This window comes from Cervus canadensis, chromosome 5 (assembly GCF_019320065.1).
Source record: "Cervus canadensis isolate Bull #8, Minnesota chromosome 5, ASM1932006v1, whole genome shotgun sequence".
NCBI lineage: Eukaryota > Metazoa > Chordata > Mammalia > Artiodactyla > Cervidae > Cervus > Cervus canadensis.
The window spans coordinates 47,993,512-48,013,645 of NC_057390.1; the positions used below are offsets into that span (position 1 = coordinate 47,993,512).

General features: G+C 46.4%; 1 protein-coding gene and 1 pseudogene across 1 annotated transcript; one reads left to right on the forward strand and one right to left on the reverse strand.

Moving 5' to 3' along the window:
- The first annotated feature begins 333 nt into the window (after positions 1–333).
- On the forward strand, positions 334–10,309 carry ECRG4 (ECRG4 augurin precursor). Its single transcript, XM_043468818.1, has 4 exons — positions 334–1,095; positions 5,699–5,746; positions 7,664–7,821; positions 9,939–10,309. The coding sequence occupies exons 1-4, from the start codon at positions 672–674 to the stop codon at positions 10,095–10,097; spliced, it is 789 nt and encodes a 262-aa protein (XP_043324753.1). The 5' UTR covers positions 334–671; the 3' UTR covers positions 10,098–10,309.
- Positions 10,310–19,209: 8,900 nt separating this feature from the next.
- On the reverse strand, positions 19,210–19,706 carry LOC122442620 (annotated as a pseudogene).
- Between the last annotated feature and the right edge of the window lie 428 nt (positions 19,707–20,134).

Here is a 20,134-nt window from a genome sequence, read left to right on the forward strand (position 1 = left end):
AAGAATACTGGAACCAGTTGCCATTTCCTTATCCAGGGGATCTTCCCAACCTAGAGATCGAATCCGCATCTCTTCTGCATTGGCAGTCGGATTCTTTACCTGGTGAGCCATTGGTACAAGTACAGGGTGTGAAGGTGTTAAAGGAGAGGTGGCCACAGTGTAGATGGGCCTAGAGGGGTTAGTTCCCAGAAGCCGCGCCGCCCGCGGGGGTCCTCCTGTGTGCACAGGTCCGGGACGGGGCGGGGGTGGGGGGCGGAGGGTGGAGACCGGTTCCAGTTCCCTTGGCCTCACGCGGATACCGGGTGCCCCTGTAGTGTGCGTCCATGGGGCACAAGATGGAGACGTGTGAACACTTGCGGGGCTCACCCTCTCCTGATTACTGAAAGGTTCGTCTGTTGGAGTCTCTGGAGCTAGATGTTTTCCTGGAATGCAGCTCTGAGCCCAGAGCGTGGAGACTTAAACAGCACGAAGCACAGAGTTGCCAAAGGCATCTTTAGAGCTGCGAGGGAAAGCCAGGACATTCCGAAGGCCTGCGCGGGAGGGAGGGAGCGGGCTGGGGGGCCAGGGCGCGCGGTGCGCAGGGGAGGGGACTGTGGTCTGGAGGGCCGGTAGTGGCGAGATCACGAGGCCTGCGCGGGGGCCCTCAAAGCACCCTGCCCTTCCCCCACTGGATGACGCGGCCCCTCCCGGGGCAGCCGAACCTCTCTTGCCCTTCGTCCGCGATCTTTGGCGGCCCAGGCGCCGGCAGCCCCGCGGCCTCGGAGGAGCTGCGGCCGGAGAGAGGGGCGCGGAGACTTGGCACGGACGCTTGGCCCGCGGCCCGCCAGCACAGCGCCCGCCTCCCGGGTCCCGCCCCGGCCCGGACTCGGGGACCGCCCGCGCGTCCAGTACCCTCGAGCGCAGTTTTCCAGCGCGCAGTCCGCCGGCGCCGCGTCCTCCAAAACAAGCCTCTTCCTTATCCTTCCCGCGCAGTGGCCAAGGCGCGCGCATCTCTCTCCCGCGCATCCGCTGCAACCATGGCCACCTCCTCCGCGCGGCCTGCCTTCCTGGTCATGACCGCACTGGCGCTGCTGCTGCTGCTGTGCGTGGGCCCAGGTAAGGGGGCGAGTCCACGGCGCTAACGCCGAGAGGAGGGCGCGGAGACCAAGGCGCGCATCCCGAGCCCTGGCAAGGGCCAAGAGTTGAAAGCGGTCTTGGGTTCTGCCCTTGCGCGGTGGGAAGTGGCAGAGTTCAGGGTCAAGGGAAGGGTCTCAGGTCTCTGCAGCAACCTTGGGAAAAGATGCGGAGGAGCCTTGGACAGAACGCGAGGGGCAGGGTGCAGTGGGTGCTGTAGGCAGGTGGCACCCAGAACTCAGCGGAGTCAAAAGGCCTTCATCCCCAGGGTCCCTTCCAGGGGTTCCCTTCCCGGCGCCTCGGCTCAGTTAAGTTCCAGGCCTGAAAATCTGCGCGAGCAGGAGCAGGCCCTCACCTCGCTGGGGAAAAGCCCTGTAAGGAGAAATTCTTCAACTTCTCTACTTCTTGGGGGCCCTCTTGAATGGGTTGGAAATCCCAGTTCCTTCCCTAGAAAATGCGCGCATTTACACACAGGCTGGAGATGAAGTGGGTGGGGTGCGGACTTGTGAACCCTGGGAGCCCACAGAGCCCACCTTAGGGAGGTTTCACCCTGAGTGCTGTCTTACCTTTTGCCAGCTTTTATGGCTCAGGAGTGGCCTCCTGCAGGCAGGGGTGCCTTTGCGGGTATGAGAGGTGGGGGTGGTGACCCCAGGTCAACTGGGAAGACGCAGGGTCTGGAAGGTGGGAGGGTGACCTGCTCAAGAACCTGGGACTGAAGTTTCTCGCACCACAAAGCAGCCAAGCAAGGTGGGTGGAAAGGCAGGACCCCCTTGGTTGCTGAACATCTGTGTTTTGGGTGGTCAGCACAAGTGGGGAACAGCAAACATGGGGCAGGGGAGACCTGGGAGCCCTGGGGGACATTAGCACAACTGAGGGGCTGGGGTGATGGCTCTTCTAATTTAGGACCATAGGGGAGGCCAGTCAATCACTCCCCATCACCTGATTTATCACGTCCTGCTTGTTCCTCCCATTTTAAGAACCACATCTGAATACAGCAAGTGGACATCAGCTAGAAACCTATTCTTTTCAGGACTTGAATTTTATTTCATTTGTACCAAGACTGCAGTGATAGGAGTTGGTTAAAATATTATAATCATTGAGCTGGAATGTAAAAGTTCTTATGACACCAAATGAAAATCTTCATGTAAAGTCCCCAAGGTGATTTTATGACACCCCAAAGAATTTAACGGAGAAAGGGACCATAGCCCTTTCTTGACCAGTTTATCAAGAGCTTCAAAGGGGGCATCTTGAAATTCCAAACTCTGGGAGATCGAATGCCAGGGAGCTTGAGTTGATCAACTCAGGAGTGCGTTTGAGCATAGCCTGGAAATGGTGACCAGTGATGTTGGGGTAGAAATTCATGATGCTACAAGACAAACCCCACTGCAGCTCATTTGTTCTTTATTCCTTTCTTCAAATAAAGTTAGTGTGGTATCCATGTTCACACATTGATATTTACAGTTCAGCGGGTAGTAACTGGCACCATGGCATTGCTAATATTTATCATGTTAGGACTTGTTCACCCTTTTCAGTTGTGTAGCTGAATCTGATGGGGCTCACCTTTCTGAGGTAGTAAGGACACACATTTGCTGGGAGAAATTGCAGCTTCAGTGCAAATGCCACTCAGATAGTAAAGAATCTGCCTGCAATACAGAAGAGCCGGGTTCATTCGCTGGGTTGGGAAGATCCCCTGGAGGAGAACATGGCAACCCATTCGAGCATTCTTGCCTGGAGAATTCCACGGACAGAGGAGCCTGGCAAGCTCCAGTCCAAAGGGTCACAGAGTCGGGGACAACTGAGGGACTAACACTTTTCACTTTTCCAATGTCTGTTTGAATTCATCAGTATTAAAGTGCTCTTACAGAAGACAGACAGAGGGGTGGTACTTAATTCGGCAGGCTACTCTGAGTCGGTGGAGACTCATTGTATTAAGATACTAAAATATGCTCAGATTCGTGCCCTGTCCATGTTGGCAAATGTAGATTCCTTCACTGGCTCTTGAGGTTGGGAGGGAAGCACAGACTGAAAGTGGTCCCACCCCATCTAACTGACCCTCCTGTGTAGTAGCCTCCCCAGTGCTGACTCACAACTGATGCTCAGATACCTCTAGCAACTCTGGATGGGAAGCTTCTCTGGTGATTTGCTCCAGCTTTGGGTGGCTGTCCGGTGCTGGCAGCTTGCTGCCCACCCTATTCTATGGCCCAGTGGCACCTTTGCCATCCATTGCTCTGCTCCCAGAAGTTCCCTCTAGTTAAACATCTATGTGTGCATTTGTGTGTGTGTGTGTTAGTTGCTCAGTCATGTCCAACTTTCTGGGACCCCATGGACTGTAGCCCACCAGGCTCCTCTGTCCATGGGATTCTCCAGGCAAGAACACTGGAGTGGGTTGCCATCTCCTTCTCCAGTGCATGAAAGTGAAAAGTGAAAGTAAAGTCGCTCAGTTGTGTCCGACTCTTAGTGACCCCATGGACTGCAGCCTACCAGGCTCCTCTGTCCATGGGATTTTCCAGGCGAGAGTACTGGAGTGGGGTGCCATTGCCTTCTCCGCACATGTTAGCACCTGAACCAAAGAGTAAAGAGGTGGGCTGATCAGAGATAAGCCGAAACAGAGGCAGGACAAGTATTTCCTTTCTTCAAGACGCTCTCCTTTTATTTATGCAGCCTAAAATTGTACCTGCTTTTTAAACAACCACATCTCTGTAGACTGACTGGAAGTGTAGATGATAATTCTGAATTCAGACCACTGCCCACTTAGCCCACTGCCCAGAGACACCAGACCTCCTCTGAAGACATGAGGGTGGCTCCACTGTGTTCTCATCTTGCAGTGGGATCCCTAGAGTTCCCCCAAAACCTGGCTCCCTATTCTAAAGGCAGGTGGGAGACACCCAAATTCAAACACCTGTGGGGGGCTTGAGAGGTAAAGTGCTATTTACAGACCCCGGGGTCTGCCAAGTGAACTGGGTCTGGAAACATTCAAATACTAAATCTATAAACATGGGGCACCTAAGAAAACACACTTGCAGGTCACATTCAGCGGTGAGCAGCCAATTCGTGACCTTTGGCTACAAATGTGGTTTTTTCCTCCCCAACTACATAATAAATTCTTTAAGCAGAGTTTCTTAATCTTCTTTGGGCCCCACACACTTCTGAAAGTCTGGCTGGAGCTCTGGCTCCTATTCCCAGAAGACCATACCTTTGCAGTTGCAAATTGGTCCACAGTTGGGAAGGATAGGGCCTGCCGAAGGATGGATACCACCATCTCACCATCTCCATCCTTGGGCCAGACTGTGCCTCATACACCTAAGGATGCTCTGATCAGTCTTTACAAGGCTGGTCTCTCTCCCAGGGCCTCTGGTTCCCCCTCCACAGGACAAGCCTCATTCCTGTAAGTAGCACTCAGAGACCAGAGGCTTCCACAGTCTTCAAACCAGCTCACGGGCCAGAGGGGGCGTTCCGTGAGATCAAACTCATCATTTACTATTAAATGATTGGGCAGGTTATAAACACTTCTAGATCTGAATACAAACGACAGTACATGGTACAAATGATGCCTGATTGTAAGACAGTCAGGACAAATAACAATACAGGGCTGAACTTTGAGAGCACTGAGGCACATTTCTTGGCTTGTGGTGGAGAAACCCCACTTCTGCCTCATCTTCTCATGACTGCCATCTGTGTGGTGTCACTTCTTGTAAGGACATCAGTCATTGGATTTAGAGCCCAGCCTAAACCCAGCATCATGTTACCTCCAGATCCTTAACTCATTACATCTGCACAGACCTTATTTTCAAATAAGTTCCCATGCTGAGGTTCTGGGTGGTATGAATTTGGGGGGACACTATTCAGTGCCACGAAAAGTAAAGTCTGCAGGCAGGTACATATGACAGATAGCTGCCTGAATATTATTTAATTTTTTAAAAAATTTTATACTAGAATATGGGCTTCCCAGGTGGCTCAGTGATAAAATTTCAGCCTGCCAATGCAGGATTTGATCCAGGGTTCAATCCCTGGGTGGGAAGATCTCCTGGAGGAAGAAATGGCAAAAAAAAAAAAAAAAAGAAAGAAATAGCAACTCCTCACTCCAGTATTCTTACCTAGAGAATCGCATGGACAAAGGAGCCAGGTAGGCTATAGTCCATGGGGTCACAAAGAGACATGACTGAACAACTGAACACGCATGTACACATAGCCAGTTAACAATGTTGTGACAGTTTCAGGTGAACAATAGAGTGACTCAGCCATGCATGCAATACACATGTATCTATTCTCCCTCTAACTCCTGGTGACTGCCTGAATGCTATGATAGAAGGGCTCAAAGGACAACGTTACTTTTCCTAGGGAATAGTTCAGATGGTCTCCAGTAGCTCCAAGTGTCCTGTTCAGCCCTAGCTCTTGTCACCAGTTTGAGCAACCGGCAGCCTGAATGGCCTTTTCTACACAACAGGAAATGCAGCAAGCATTGGATACCAAGTTGCCAAAGCAGGATAGGGGCATGAAATGAGTTTTTTCCAATGTGGATTTTTGCATATGAGAAATTTAAGAGTGCAGTACAACCCTGAAATGATTTCTGTCTTCATTCCTTTAGGCGGCATAAGTGGAAACAAACTTAAGTTGCTGCTTCGGAAACGAGAAGGTAAATACAGCCTACATGGATAAGAGGGCATTCTTCACTGGGTTGCAGGGAAACGGGGATGTTGATGTGTTCACTGGAGGCTTGTGTTTGGAAAATGAAAAGTGTTTACTCCTTAAAAGGTTAGCAGATAGAAGGGGTGGGTCTGTGGGGATGCAGTGCGGTATTTCATCAGATAAATATTATTGCCAGTTAATGCTTCTCTTAAAGCTGTCAGTGTAGATCCAGAAATAAAAGGAACAGAGCGGCAGTGTTCAGTGAAGGCTGTTTTAGAACCCTGATGCCCTTTAGAGCACATGCCTGAGTCTAGAGCATACACAGCCTTAGTCCTGGGGCAGCACAGAGCGGGCTGTGGGCGCCCTCCATACCCAAGTGGCCCTTGGGAGGGGGTTAACCAGAAAGACCGTTTGTTGTGTTGCTGACACCTGTTGTGAAGAACATGCCTGAGGTAGTGGTGATGGCACATGAACAGTCTGGGAGCCATGCAGGTGAGTCCTGGGCCCCTGTAATGGGTTCCATCATCCTGTGGTCCTGAGAATACCATTCTCCCTCAGAACATGCATCTTCACCTGGAAAACAGGAAGTTATCTGTCCCTTAGAATGAAGACTACATTTCTGAGGTGAACTTTTAACCACTTATTCTTTTCCCTGAGTTAATGGGGCTCCAGGGAGTTGAATTTGAAGTCTGTTCCCTGCTGCGGGGCCCCAGTGCTTATGCAGCTACTTCCCAGGGGGTCTGCAGTGACCCCTCCACCTGACACGCACCTGCTGAGCACATGCGGCCCCTCTCGGTATGGAGAGGGGCTCCCAGCATCTCCCCAGCTCTTCCAGCCTCTCCTGAGGCCCTGGTCCACCCCTGACCTCCCAGGCCCTCAGCCGGCCCCCTCCCTGGGCTGGGCAGGCATCTCCCAGGGGTACCAAGGCCGATGGGAGTTCTGGGAGGGCCACCTGTGGAAGGGATACCAGAGAGAAAGTGACCAAGAAAATCAGGACTCCTCTGTGTACACCCTCAGCGTTTATCCAGCTCAAGCCAAGAAACAAATATTGAGCACCTACTGTGTGCGAAACAGTGTGACAGGCCCAGAGGGAGATGCCCAGACGAGCAGGCGGTGAGAATACAAACGTGCTGGCATTTACCCACATGAGCAAGGATGCAAGGGCACTTGACTTCCTTTTCCTGCGTGGCCTCCATGCCAACCTCGAGGCAAAGACCATCCATCCAGTGTCACAGATGAGGGGACAGGGGCTCAGAGCCGGTCAGCAGGGCCAGCCCAGGACCCAGAGCTTCCCTGAGTGTATCTGCAGGAGTGGGGCCCTTTGAGCACTGAGCCCAAGACAGAAGGTATTTGGGGAAGCCATGGGAAAGCAGGGGTCACCCTATTAAGAGGCAGTCCAATCGTCAGTGGTCACACAGTGGGACCCCAGGTGGCACCACTTGTCCCCGCAGCCCCTGCTGGATTCACCTGCCCACGACCCCCTTGTTCCAGCTCTCTCTCCCCTGGACTCCTAAGCAGGCCCAGAGGGCTCTTGTTTACTCGGACAGTGAACACCTACTGGGCAGCACTGGATACACTGTGGCTTCCCCACAGCAGAGCCCTCAGGGAAGCACCAGCCCCTGTCCAGGGCCGACCTGGGTCTGGGTGTGGCCAGGGGCTGCAGAGGAGGAGCTGAATTTGGTTCCTGCCCCAACCCCAGGCCTGTGATATGGCAGTGGCCAGAGGGCAGGGCTGGCTACCCCAGAGCCCAGGGCGGGACCTGGTGAGGGAGCCCACCCTGTACACGTGTCCTGCAGGAAGGATGTGCCAAATAGAGCATCTCCTGCCAGGCGGGGTGGGAGGGGATGTGGAAGAGCGATTCACCCCAGTGAGGAAAGAAATCATCTTTGTACTTGGTGGGGGGTGGGGGGACCCCTCGTTTCAGCCCCTGCTCCCACTACGACCCCGGTGGCTGTCCAGGAGAGCAGAGCCAAGGAGTTCCTGACCGGCCTTAGGAGGCCCAAGCGGCAGCTGTGGGACCGCTCGAGGCCGGAGGTGCAGCAGTGGTATCAGCAATTCCTATACCTTGGCTTCGACGAGGCGGTGGGTGTCCGGGCTCCCTCGGCGGGAGGGGCGGAGCCTGGGAGAGCAGGGGCGGTGCAGAGGCCTGGATCCCCTGGGGGCGGTACATAGGCCTGGATCCCTGAGGGAGGGTGGGACTGAGGGCTGGCTTCCCACAGGGCAGAGTGGAGGTGAGGGGCAGAAGCCTGGATCTTCCTGAGGGAATGGGGGTTGAGGGGCAGAGGATTCCCATGGGGGTTGGTGGTGGAGCGGAGGGAAAGGAGGCTGTCTTCCTCCAGGGCAGGGTTGGGGGGCAGAGGCCTGGCTCTCCCTGGGGGGATGAAGGTTGAGGGGGGTGGGGGAGAGGCTTGGATTCCCACCGGATGGTGGGAGTGCATGCAGGGAAATGGCGGAGAATGAAGTTCTGTTATTTGCTCTGAAGTCAAAGCCAGAGCTGCCAGGCACTGGACCAGGTGACTGTCAGGTGTAAGGTTGTTGGCTGGAATTTTCCACCCCGCTGTGCCCAGTGGGTTCCCTCCCATCACGGTTTGGTAGCAGAATTCCAGAGACTTCCCAGCCCAGAGAGGCTGGGACTTAGATTCAGAGGAAGTCTGATTTCCCTAGGAACCCTCTGACCGTATCTGTATGGTTTTATCTGAGTGTGAGTAAATGTGAGGATCCAGTAAGGTTCTAACATATGCACAGATGGGACTAGAAGGACATGCGTCCAGACACCAGTAGGAATTGGCAGTGGAAATAGCCCCTTTCTCTTTGTCTCCCTCCCACCATGCTTTTTTTTTCCACCATGCTTTTTTTAAAAATGTAAGTGCATTATTTCTGTATTTATAAAATATTTTTTAAGTTTTTGAAAAAAAATATTTTAAAGCAAAACTTCAAACAAGATTATAAAATGAGGAAAACCAAAGAATGAGGCTACTACACTTTGTGACAAACTGCAGTATTGTGAGTCAAGCAAGCCATCTTCTTTTGAAAGCAGAGACTGGTGGGGCGGCTGAGGTCGGTGGAGGTCAGAGCCCCAGGCCAAGCAGATGAAGAGGGTGGAATTGTGCCCACGTAGTCAGTGTTTGTGGCCTGAGTCAGTGCACCAGACCTGTTTGAGCATCACTACAGGTGTGAGAGAGTCATCACCAGACATGCAGACCAGGCTGCAGTGTGATTCTGTTCACCACCGTTCACTAAACCCACAGCCTGTGCAGCAGCCCAGGCAGGACTGGGGGTCAGCGTCTGCCACACTAGACACCCAGTGCTGGGGGCAGGCCCATTTGTTACTGCATTGGGCAGATGTCTGCTTTCTTTACCAAAAAAGAGAAGAATGCTGAAGTCTGGGGTATATTCAGAACTCATAGGTAGGGGTTCAAAGGAAGGGGTGCATATGCCTTTGGGGACTAGGCTTTCAGCAATGCTCACCTGCTGGTTAAAACTGACCTCTGGCCCAGGGATGCTGTAGCTAGGAGTAAGTATTTTTTAAAGTACTATTTATTATTTTTTATTGAAGTACAGTTGAGAAGTACTCTTTTATTGAAGTACACTTGAAAGTCCCTTGAACTGCAAGGGGATCAAACCAGTCAATCCTAAAGGAAGTCAACCTAGAATATTCACTGGAAGGACTGATGCTGAAGCTGAAGCTCCAATACTTTGGCCACCTGATGACTCACTGGAAAAGACCCTGATGCTGGGAAAGATTGAGGGCAGGAGGAGAAGGGAGAAACAGAGGATGAGATGGTTAGACAACATCACTGACTCAATGGACATGAATTTGAGCAAGCTCCAGGGGACAGTGAAGGTCAGGAAAAGCCTGGCATGCTACAGTTCACAGGGTCACAAGGGGTTGGACATGACTTAGTGACTGAACAACAACAGTTGATTTATAATGTTGTGTTAGTTTCAGATACACACACACACACACATATATATGTGTGTGTGTGTGTTCTTTTTTGGGTTCTTTTCCCTTGTAGTTACTACAGGATATTGAATATAGTTCCTCCTTTTGCTGTACAGTAGGGCCTTATTGCAGGAGTTATTCTCTTAGGGGCCATTCTTTGTTGAATGACAATGAATGAACCAGAGAAACACCACCAGTAAGATGTGCTCTGGGAAATGGTGTCCTTAATCCCATCCTTTTTCACCCTCTTCTCCAGAAATTTGAGGATGACATCAGCTATTGGCTGAACAGAAATCGGAATGGGCACGACTACTACGATTACTACCAGCGCCACTACGATGAGGACGCGGCCATTGGCCCCCGGAGTGCCCACAGCTTCCGGCACGGAGCCAGTGTGAACTACGACGACTACTGACCGCCCCTTCGGCTAGGTTCAGGCCGTGGGCTCTGCACAGCACTCGGGCTGTGTCTGCCCTGTCTGGTCTTGGCTCATCTTCCCTACTCGCTTTCTCTGGCCAGAAAGTAAGCATTAACACAGAGAATATAAAGACCTTTCGAGAGTCCATGCAAGTTCCTAACACTGCATTCCATTTAAAACTAGAAATAAAAGCATTTTGTTTAAAAGTCTGAGTTTGAAAGTTTGAATGAAACTTAAGCTGGCAAGAGTTTTCCTTCCCTGGAATGTTTCTCAACCTCTCAGAGGCACTAAGTGTGACCCCTTCAAGAGTCCCTACCATCCCAAGCCATGGGACGGAGCAGGGGTCTTCAGTGTGTTAGAATTCAGCCCACACTAAATGCAAACAAGCAAAACCCAGCAAGAAAATTTATTGGAAATTATTTAAGATCACAGAACACAGTTTGGAGAATCTAATCATTGATGTGGTTTTGCAAGTTTGATTGCTCTTCCATAGCCCGAGCCAGAGCTGGACCTGTTTAATATCAGCAGGGAGGAAAAATGGGTAATATAAAAACCACTACAGTTCAGTTGATTTCAGAGCTTCACTTACCTTAAGAAATTAAACCTTGTCTAATGAATCCAAGATTTAAGAATATACTTTGCATCATGTTTAAACAACCTGAGTGAATGGAAAAGTAGGGGTGGGTTAAGGGAGGGGAGGGAGATGGGGAGGTGACACCTGCAGAGGGAAGGGGCCCTCAGCATGGCTCTTGTACTCACAGACCCTCTGACAGCCTGCTGGAAGCTTTCTCACAAAACTGCTATGTGATTTGCACATAATCTCTGAGACAGCCCATTATTCACAGGCTGCAGATAATGAATCCCTGGGCTTAGTGGCGGATACTGCTTCAGGAAAGCAGTGTTTCTGGACAATCCTTTGGAATCCCTACAACTTTTAAAAATTGGTGGTAAAACACAACATAAAATCCCCCATTTTAAGCATTTTTTGGTGCACAGTTCAGGGACATTAAGTTCATTCATGTTGTTGTGCAACTGTCACCAGTCTCCACCTCCAGAACCATCTCATCTTCCCCAAACAGAAATTCTGTCCATGAAACCATAAATCCCCAGCCCTGCCCCTCTTTCTTTCTGTCTGCATGGATTTGACTCCTCTAGGGACCTCCTGTAAGTGGAATCATACAGTATTCATCTTTTGTTACTGACTCAATATTTCACTGAGCATTACGTCCTCAAGGTTCATCCCCCTTGTAGCATGCTGTGTTTCTTCCCTTTTTAAGGCTGAGGAATATTCTATTTTGTGTGCAGACCACTCTTTATCTACCAACAGACACTGGGTTGTTTCCACCTCCCAGCTGGTGTGACTAATGTTGTGAACACAGTCTGCAAATACCTCTTTCTGTTCCCACTTTCAGTTCTATGGGGCACATACCCAGAAGTAGAATTATTGGATCATAAGGTAATTTGTTTTGTTTTTTGAGGAACCACCATTTGTTTTCCATGTCAGCTGTACTATTTTATATTTTAATGTAACATAGAGTTGTAATTTGCTGTTCAGTCACTTAGTCATGTCCGACTCTTTTTGACCCCATGGACTGCAGCACACCAGGCTTCCCTGTCCATCACCAACTCCCAGAGCTTGCTCAAACTCATGTCCACTGAGTTGGTGATGCTGTCCAACCATCTCATCCTCTGTCGTACCCTTCTCCTCTTGCCTTCAATCTTTCCCAGCATCAGGATCTTTTCTAATGAATCGGCTCTTTATATCAGGTGGCCTAACTATTGGAGCTTCAGCATCAGTCCTTCCAATGAATATTCAGGACTGATTTCCTTTAGGATTGACTAGTTTGATCTCCTTGCAGTCCAAGGGACTCTCAAGAGTCTTCTCCAATACCACAGTTCAAAAGCATCAATTCTTCGGCACTCAGCTTTCTTTATAGTCCAACTCCCACATCCATATATGACTGTTGGAAAAACCATAGCTTTGACTAGATGGACTTTTGTTACCAAAGTAACGTGTCTGCTATTTACCATCAGGGAAGCCCAAGAGTTGTAATAGGAAAGAGCTTTTGTGTTCTGTACAAATCAGTCACTGAAGGGCTGTTGCCTTTAAGCCTATATTATGCATAATGGCCCATCTTGGGCACCCCTGCCTTTGAGATAATGAGCGTGAAGCTAAAATACCTTTGTTTATCTCCCAGGAAACCTCCTGACTAGGCCCACCCGTGAGTATCTACAGGAAGATGAAATTCACATGCCGCCTCCAGAGGCTGCTGGTCCGGGGTTGGGGAGGTGGAACCGGAAATGCGTGGCTGTAGTCCCTCCCCTATTAGTATAAAAGGTGCCTGACTAACTCAGGCAAGATGGTTCTCTGGCGGCATAACTCTGGCGGCATAACTCCACCGTCTCCTGCGTCTGCTGGCTTTCTGGATAAGGTCACTATTCTTTGCCCCAGCAAGTCGTCTCTTGACTTATTGGCCTGTCCTGTGGGTACGAGATTGGACTCCGTAATAGAGTTCCATTCAGACTTTTGCTTCTGTTTCTTAACCACTATGGTGCTGCTCAAACCCCAATGCAGTGTCGGGGAGGGGGCTGGGCAGTGATGGAGAGCATGTCTTAGTTTCATTCCTAATCTTAAATGTTGCTGTGCTTCTCCAAAAATTATGTTTGCTGGGTGTTTTTGGTAGATGCATTTTCTCAAGAAAGTTACTATTCCTTTAAAAATATGCTAAGAAGATTTTAAAATGTCATATGGATGCTGAATCCTAGATTATCTGTTGATAAGTCATCCTTTTAAATCTGTTAATTAACAATTAAATTAATAAAATTCTAATATTAAGCAATTGAACTGTGACCCCATGGACTGTAGCTGGCCAGGCTCCTCTGTCCATGGGATTCTCCAGGCAAGAATACTGAAATGGGTTGCCATTCCCTTCTCCAGGGGATCTTCTCGACCCAGGGATCGAACTCAAGTCTCCTGCATTGCAGCCGGATTCTTTTCTGTGAGTCATCAGTGAAGTGAAATAAAACTAACTTGATCATGATTTTTTTCATTGTTGGATCTGGTTGGATAATATTAGTTCAGAATTTTTGCATCCATGTCCATTAGAAACATTGGCCTGTAGTTTTGTTTCTGGTTCTGTTGTGGTCAGTTTGGGTGTCCAGCTTATACTGAATTCCTAAAATGAAGTATTTTCTGATATTTCTCCATATAAGGATGGAATTCTGTGTCCTGAATGGGAGCATTCTGATAAAGCCATTTGGATAGAGTGTTTTCTTCATGGTATTAATAAAATTTTTGAATATTTGAATGCATTTATTTTACAGTTAAAGGATTATTTTAACTTTGTTTCTCTCCTTGAATTTGTTTTGCAAAATTCTCTCTCTCTTAGTAGTCATTGATTATATGAAAGTTTTGAAGTGTGTTGAGAATAGGTCTTAATATTCTTTAATCTTTATTTCTCTGTAGCATCTGTGGTTTTTTCATTCGATTTGTGCCTTTAAAAAATGTTTTCAAACATTTGTGCCTTTTTTTAATGAATCTTTTCAAACATTCAGTTTTTGCCTTGTTGATGTGCTCTTTTGTATGCTTCTTTATGTCACAAATTTATGTTCACTTAATTTCCTTTCTTCTGCATCTGTGGGTCTTTGATTTATCTCAATTTTGAGGCTTATTTTTTTCCAGAGGCAAATACTTACTATTCTAAGTTTCCTCTTCAAGAACTGTATTCCATGAGTTTGATGTGAAAAGCTAGATGATGAAATCACCTAATTTCAATTATAATTTCTCCTTTGACCCATGAGTTGATTACAAGTGTTATTAAATTTCCAAGTGAATGAATTTTTCTAATTATCTTATTGGCTTTGTTTTCTTACTTAATTGCATTTTGTGTGTGTATGTGTGTTTAATATAGTCAGATCCTAATTCTTTGAAGTATACGAAGGCCAGCTTTACATCTGAGCATGTGCCAACCCAGCAAGGGTTCCCGTGTGCCTGAAAGGAATGTGTGTTTCCCAGACATCAAATGCAGTCAAGTCCATTAGCTCAAGCCTGATTGTGACATTGTTCACATACTCTATTTTCTTACTAATTTTTTTGGTCCATTTGATCTACTGATTCTGATAGGTGTGTTGAAATCCAACAATGAATTTGACTAGTTTTTTGTTTAATTTCTGTCAATCTGGCTTCATAGAAAGCTATGGTCTTGGTGGTTCTAGTGGTAAAGAACCCGCCTGCCAATGCAGGGGATGTAAGAGACGCAGGTTTGATTCGTGGGTCTGGAAGATCCCTTGGAGGAGGGCATGGCGACCCCCTCCATTATTCTTGCCTGTTGAATCCCATGGACAGAGGAGCCTGGTGGGCTACAGTCCATAGGGTCGCAAAGAGTTGGACACGAATGAAGTGACTTAACATGTATACACATATTCACACGGGACATGATAAATTTTTCCAGTGAATGGAGTCACTTATTTTTATGCATCACATTGCCTTATTTCTAATAATGCTTTTTGCCTGAATTCTCTTTTGCTATTAATATTTGCCTTCTGTTGACAACTGATTGCCTGTTCTCTTTTTTCCATAGTTTGACTTTTTATCTTCCTGTGTGCTTAGGTGTGTTTTTTGTAAAGGGTACCTCGCTGAAATTGTTTTTTGCTCTTTTTAAATAGGGTATAACTTTTAAGGTCTGAACAGGAGAATTTAGTCCATTGACATGTATTATGATTAGTGATTTTTATCTCTAACATCACACTTTGAACTTGTCCCATTTTACCTGTTCCTCTCCTCCCTTTTCCTCCTGTCTTGCCTCTTTTGTTTTCCTTTACATCTTTCTTTTCCCTTCACTTCCTTTGAAGGTTACATTGGATCTGTTCTACTAGTGTTTGCCTATTTAATCCATATTTAACAAGTTATAGGCAGTCAATAGCCATAGTCATCTCCTGGACAATACAAGGACCCCCCAAATACTTCATTTTGCGATCTCCTCTCCCAATTTATAAGCTACAATAACTCAGCATTTAAAATCTAGTCTACTGGGCACTTCCCTGGTGGCCCAGTAGTCAAGAACCTGCCTTCCAAAGCAGGGGATATGGATTCGATCCCTGGTCCAGGAAGATCCCCCATGCCATGGGGCAGCTAAGCCCGTGCACGCAGATAATGAGTTCACGTGCCGCAACTACTGAAGCCTGTGTGCCCCTGAGCCTATGCTCCACAACGAGAAAAGCCACTGCAATGAGAAGCCTGAGTACTACAATGAAGAGTAGTACCGCTTGCCTCAGCTACAGAAAAGCCCGTGTGCAGCAACAAAGACCTAGCAGAGCCTAAATAAACAAATAAAAATCTTGTCTGCTTCATTCCCCCGTGTTAGTTACCTTTGCCTCATTTACAGTCACTAGTTTGTTTAGATGTCACATATCATATCCAGCCTGGCTTACTATCTCTCCTTCAGACTCAGACCCTGCATCTTCCTTTGACTTCAATACCATCCTCTAAAATCCCTTTAGTGCAGGTTCTTTGATGGTCAACCCCCCAAGTTCACACTTTCCCTTGTGTTGCTTGGTTTAGGGTTTTGGTTGAGTTAATCAGCACTTTGGAGACATTACCCTACAGCTGAGTGGCTTCCACTGCTGTGTGAAGGGTTTCACCATAACCTGTCATTTTAATTAGGCAAAAATTCATATGTTTTCTGAAATATATATATTATACATAATTTTAATATATATGTATACAAGAGCTTTTCTACTGCACTTGTCCTCCCTGCTGCCTTATTTAACAGATGCACCTCTATTACTTACATCTATATCTGTGTATTTGTACCGCTTTGGGTTATTGGGCTTCATTTCAGGTTTGCTGTTTTTGAACAAATTTGGAAAAATGCTATTCCTTTGAATGTTACTTCTCCCCCATTCCATTATTTCTTGAACTTTATTCAGGTTATAAATTTCCCTATGTTCCCTTTTTTAAATGTGCTTAAAAGAAGTGAAAGTGTTAGTCCCTTAGTCGTGTCTGACTCTTTGCAACCCCATGGCTGCTATGCAACCTGCCAGGCTGCTATGTCCATGGGATTTCCTGCAAGAATCCTGGAGTGGGTTGCCATTCCCTTCTCCAGGGGTTCTTCCCTACCAAGGGACTGAACCCCAGTCTCCTGCATTGCAGGCAGATTCCAGCCTCTGAAGTCTGTGCAGGTCAATCTGGCTGCCCCCCACTGCTTCTTACTTATGGTGTCCTACCTTCTTGGAGTCATGTGACTTCTTTTTTTAAATTAAATTTATTTTTAAATGAAACAAAGATGAATATTTTTAATGATAAAAGGTACAACTAACAAAGAAGATAGATATCATAAACACCTAACAACAAAAAAACAAAGATACACAAGCAAAAATCAGAAGAAATACAAGGGAGAAGAAAAAAATATAGTGACATCTTAACATTTCTCTGAGAATATTTTGTCAAGTGCAGAAAAAATAAGAATAGGAGCATCTTGAACTATGTCCTTAATAATTTAAATGTAATAGATTTCTATATATATTAACCTTATATCCTACACAAATATATTTAAAATTTTGTATCTCATACATTGTTAGATATCCAAAGGACATTTAGTAAAACTGACAAAAGGGTAAACATTACTAGATTTCAAAAAGTAGAATTCTTTATTGTGTAATTCAGTTGTGCATATACACATATATTATTTTTGAAATTATTTTCCATTATATATTATTACACTTATTGATTGCAGTTCCCAGTGCTATAGTAAACATTTATTTGCTTGTTGCATGTCTATTTTTTTAAATTAGAAATCTAGCATTCTATTCATGCTAAGTCAAACAGGTGGAAACAAAATGTCATAAATTTTTTAGTTAGGCAAAAATTCATAAGTTTTCTAAAATATATATATTATACATATTATTTATATATATGTATACAAGAGCTTTTGTACTAAACTTGATAAAGGCTTAAGAAAGAACATCAAAAAAAGAAATGGAGAAATTGAAAAACAAACTAAACAAAATGGCAGCACTGAATATGAAATAGAAAACGTGAAACAAACTAGATAAAAGTAAAATATCCTCATATAATCCAGTTTGTAAATGTGGCTGCTCATTAGAAACATATCCGGAGCTCTGGTGAAATAAAAGTAATACCTAGACATTTGTATTTCTCAAAAAATTCCAAGATAATTCTGATATCATCTGGGTTTTAAAAAGTGATTACAGTTTTTTCTATTAAATGGTAGTTTTGATGATATAGAATTCTGTAATTTTTCTGTTGACCAATCATGATACAATGGTATTAAGTGAGTAATGGTTCCATAATCACAATAGTGAAAGATGTTTATCAGTTTTCATTATCAATAGCCAGACCAAAAATAAAAGATAATTACAATGGCAAGGCATAATGGGAACATGATTAACCTAACAATATAAAATAATTACATACAATTTGGGGGGTCAAGCAGAGTGATGTGGTAAGTAGAAGTGCACACATCCACAGCCTGTCTCTGTCTTGTGGTTGGTGCATTTAATCCATTTACATTTAAAATAATTATCAATATGTATGATTTTATTATCATTTTCTTAATTGTTTCACGTTTATTTTCTGTAGATAAGTCTTTTCCCTCTCTTGTTTCCTGCCTAGAGAAGTTCCTTTAGCATTTGTTGTAAAGCTGGTTTGGTGGTGCTGAATTCACTTATCTTTTGCTTGCCTGAAAGGCTTTTGATTTCTCCATCAAATCTGAAGAAGAGTCTTGCTGGGTAGAGTATACTTGGTTGTAGGTTCTTTTCTTTCATCACTTTAAATATATCATGCCATTCCCTCTGGCTTGTAGAGTTTCTGCTGAGAAATCAGCCGATAGATAGCCTGATGGGAGTCCCCTTGTATGTTATTTGTTGTTTTTTCCTTGTTGCTTTTAATATTTTATCTCTGACTATAGTCTTTGTTGGTTTGATTACTGTGTGTCTTGGTGTGTTCCTCCTTGGGTTTATCCTGCCTGGGACTCTGTGCTTCCTGGACGTGGTTGGATGTCCTGTGATTTCTAGCCATAGTATGCTCATTAGTTTTGGAAGTGTTTTGTTCATGAATAACTGAAGCCTGAATTAAGTTGGATTCTTCCAACCAGCACTTGGATTTCTTGTTGCTTGAGGCCCAGAGTGCAGGTGCCAGGGCTAAAGTGTGGGCATCTGCAAACTGGGACCCCTCAGTGTAGATTAACTCCACGTGTGTATCTGCAGACCCTCCCCTTGTGGTTCCTGTTCTCCTGGTGTCCTCTCCCACCCATCCATCCACCCCCACCCAGAGCATCCTCACTGCACGTTTCAGTGTGATGGATTGATTTGACACAGACCCCACATCATGGTGGAGCCTCTGGGGGTTCAACCTGATCTGGGTCATCTGATCGGGCCTTTGTCTCCTGTCCCGAGTGCTGGGCAGACTTCAGAGAAGAATAGGTTCTGTGGGACTCTGCAGTCTCCTCCAGGCAAAGTCTGCATGCCCTTCATCTTGGCAATAGTGTGCATGCTTGCTCAGTTGTGTCCGACGCTTTGCAACCCTCATGGGCTCTAGCTAGCCTGGCTCCTCTGTCCATGGGATTCTCCAGGCAAGAATAGTGAAATGGGTTGCTATTTGCTCCTCCAGGAGATCTTCCTCACCCAGGGATTGAGCCTGTGTCTCTGGCATTGTAGGTGGATTCTTTACTGCTGAGCCATCAGGGAAGACCTGTTCATCTTGGGAATCTGCAGATCCCTGACTTTTGTATCATCTAAGACAGTGTCCCTAACCTTTTAGGCACTGGGGATGGGTTTCTTGGAAGACAGTTTTTCCACAGACTAGGGTTTGGGGGAGTTGGTGTTTGGATGATTCAAGTATGTTACATTTATTGTGTACTTTGTTTCTATTATTATTATATCAGCTGCACCTCAGATCATCAGGCATTAGATCCCAGAGGTTGGGAATCCCTACTTTCTAAGAGATGCATTTAAAAAAGATTTTGAAGAATCATATGTGGCATTCATTTGCTCCTATTGGAGCATTGATAGCCCAGGTTATCTAATCTGCCCTACTGCTAGAGACGCCCAGTTCATTCTCTATTTATTAAAAAAATTTTTTTTTAACAAATGAGGCAATTTATTAATCCAGCATCATTTGTTCTAATGCTTCTTGTTGGCAGCTGCCACCTGTCCAGCGATTCTGTCCAGATCTCTCTGTCCCTGAGGCGTCAGTTTGCAGCCCCCATCCTGGTCCTTTCCCACCATTTTTAGCCCCTCCAGGGCTTGGAGGACCCGCCGGGCCACGCTCTTGGAGCCTCTGCTGAAGTGGCTGGGTATGACATTGTTCCTCTGATGCCCCCCATAGATCTTGGTCATGGAGCCAACCCCAGCGCCACCCCGGGGGTACAGGTGCTGTGCCGTGGAAGCAGCTCATGTGTAGAACCAGTTCTCATCGTAGGGAGCAAGTTCTTTATGCTTGGCCAGCTTGACGGTGTCCACCTGTTCAGGGACTTTCAGCTTCCCGGACTTTTTGAGGAAGGCTGCCAGAGCTCTGACGAACTCCTGCTGGTTGACGTCTTTTACAGTAACTCCAGGCATCATGCGGCCTCTGCGCTGCCAGCCAGGGGAAAGGGAAAAATTTTTTTTTGATGTGGACTACTTTTTTTTTTTTTTCTATTTATTTTTATTAGTTGGAGGCTAGTTACTTTACAATATTGTAGTGGTTTTTGCCATACATTGACATAATCAGCCATGGATTTACATGTGTTCCCCATCCCAATCCCCCCTCCCATCTCCCTCCCCATCCTATCCCTCTGGGTCTTCCCAGTGCACCAGCCCTGAGCACTTGTCTCATGCATCCAACCTGGGCTGGTGATCTGTTTCACCCTTGATAGTATACTTGTTTCAATGTTATCCTCTCAAAACATCCCACCCTCACCTTCTCCCACAGAGTCTCAAAGTCTGTTCTGTACATCTGTGTCTCTTTTTCTGTTTTGCATATAGGGTTATTGTTACCATCTTTTTAAATTCCATATATATGCGTTAGTATACTG

Coding starts and splice junctions, on each gene's coding strand:
- ECRG4 (XM_043468818.1), top strand. CDS start 672: ATGACGCGGCCCCTCCCGGGGCAGCCGAACCTCTCTTGCCCTTCGTCC. Junction 1,096..5,698: donor GCTGCTGTGCGTGGGCCCAG/GTAAGGGGGCGA, acceptor TCATTCCTTTAG/GCGGCATAAGTGGAAACAAA. Junction 7,822..9,938: donor ACCTTGGCTTCGACGAGGCG/GTGGGTGTCCGG, acceptor CCTCTTCTCCAG/AAATTTGAGGATGACATCAG.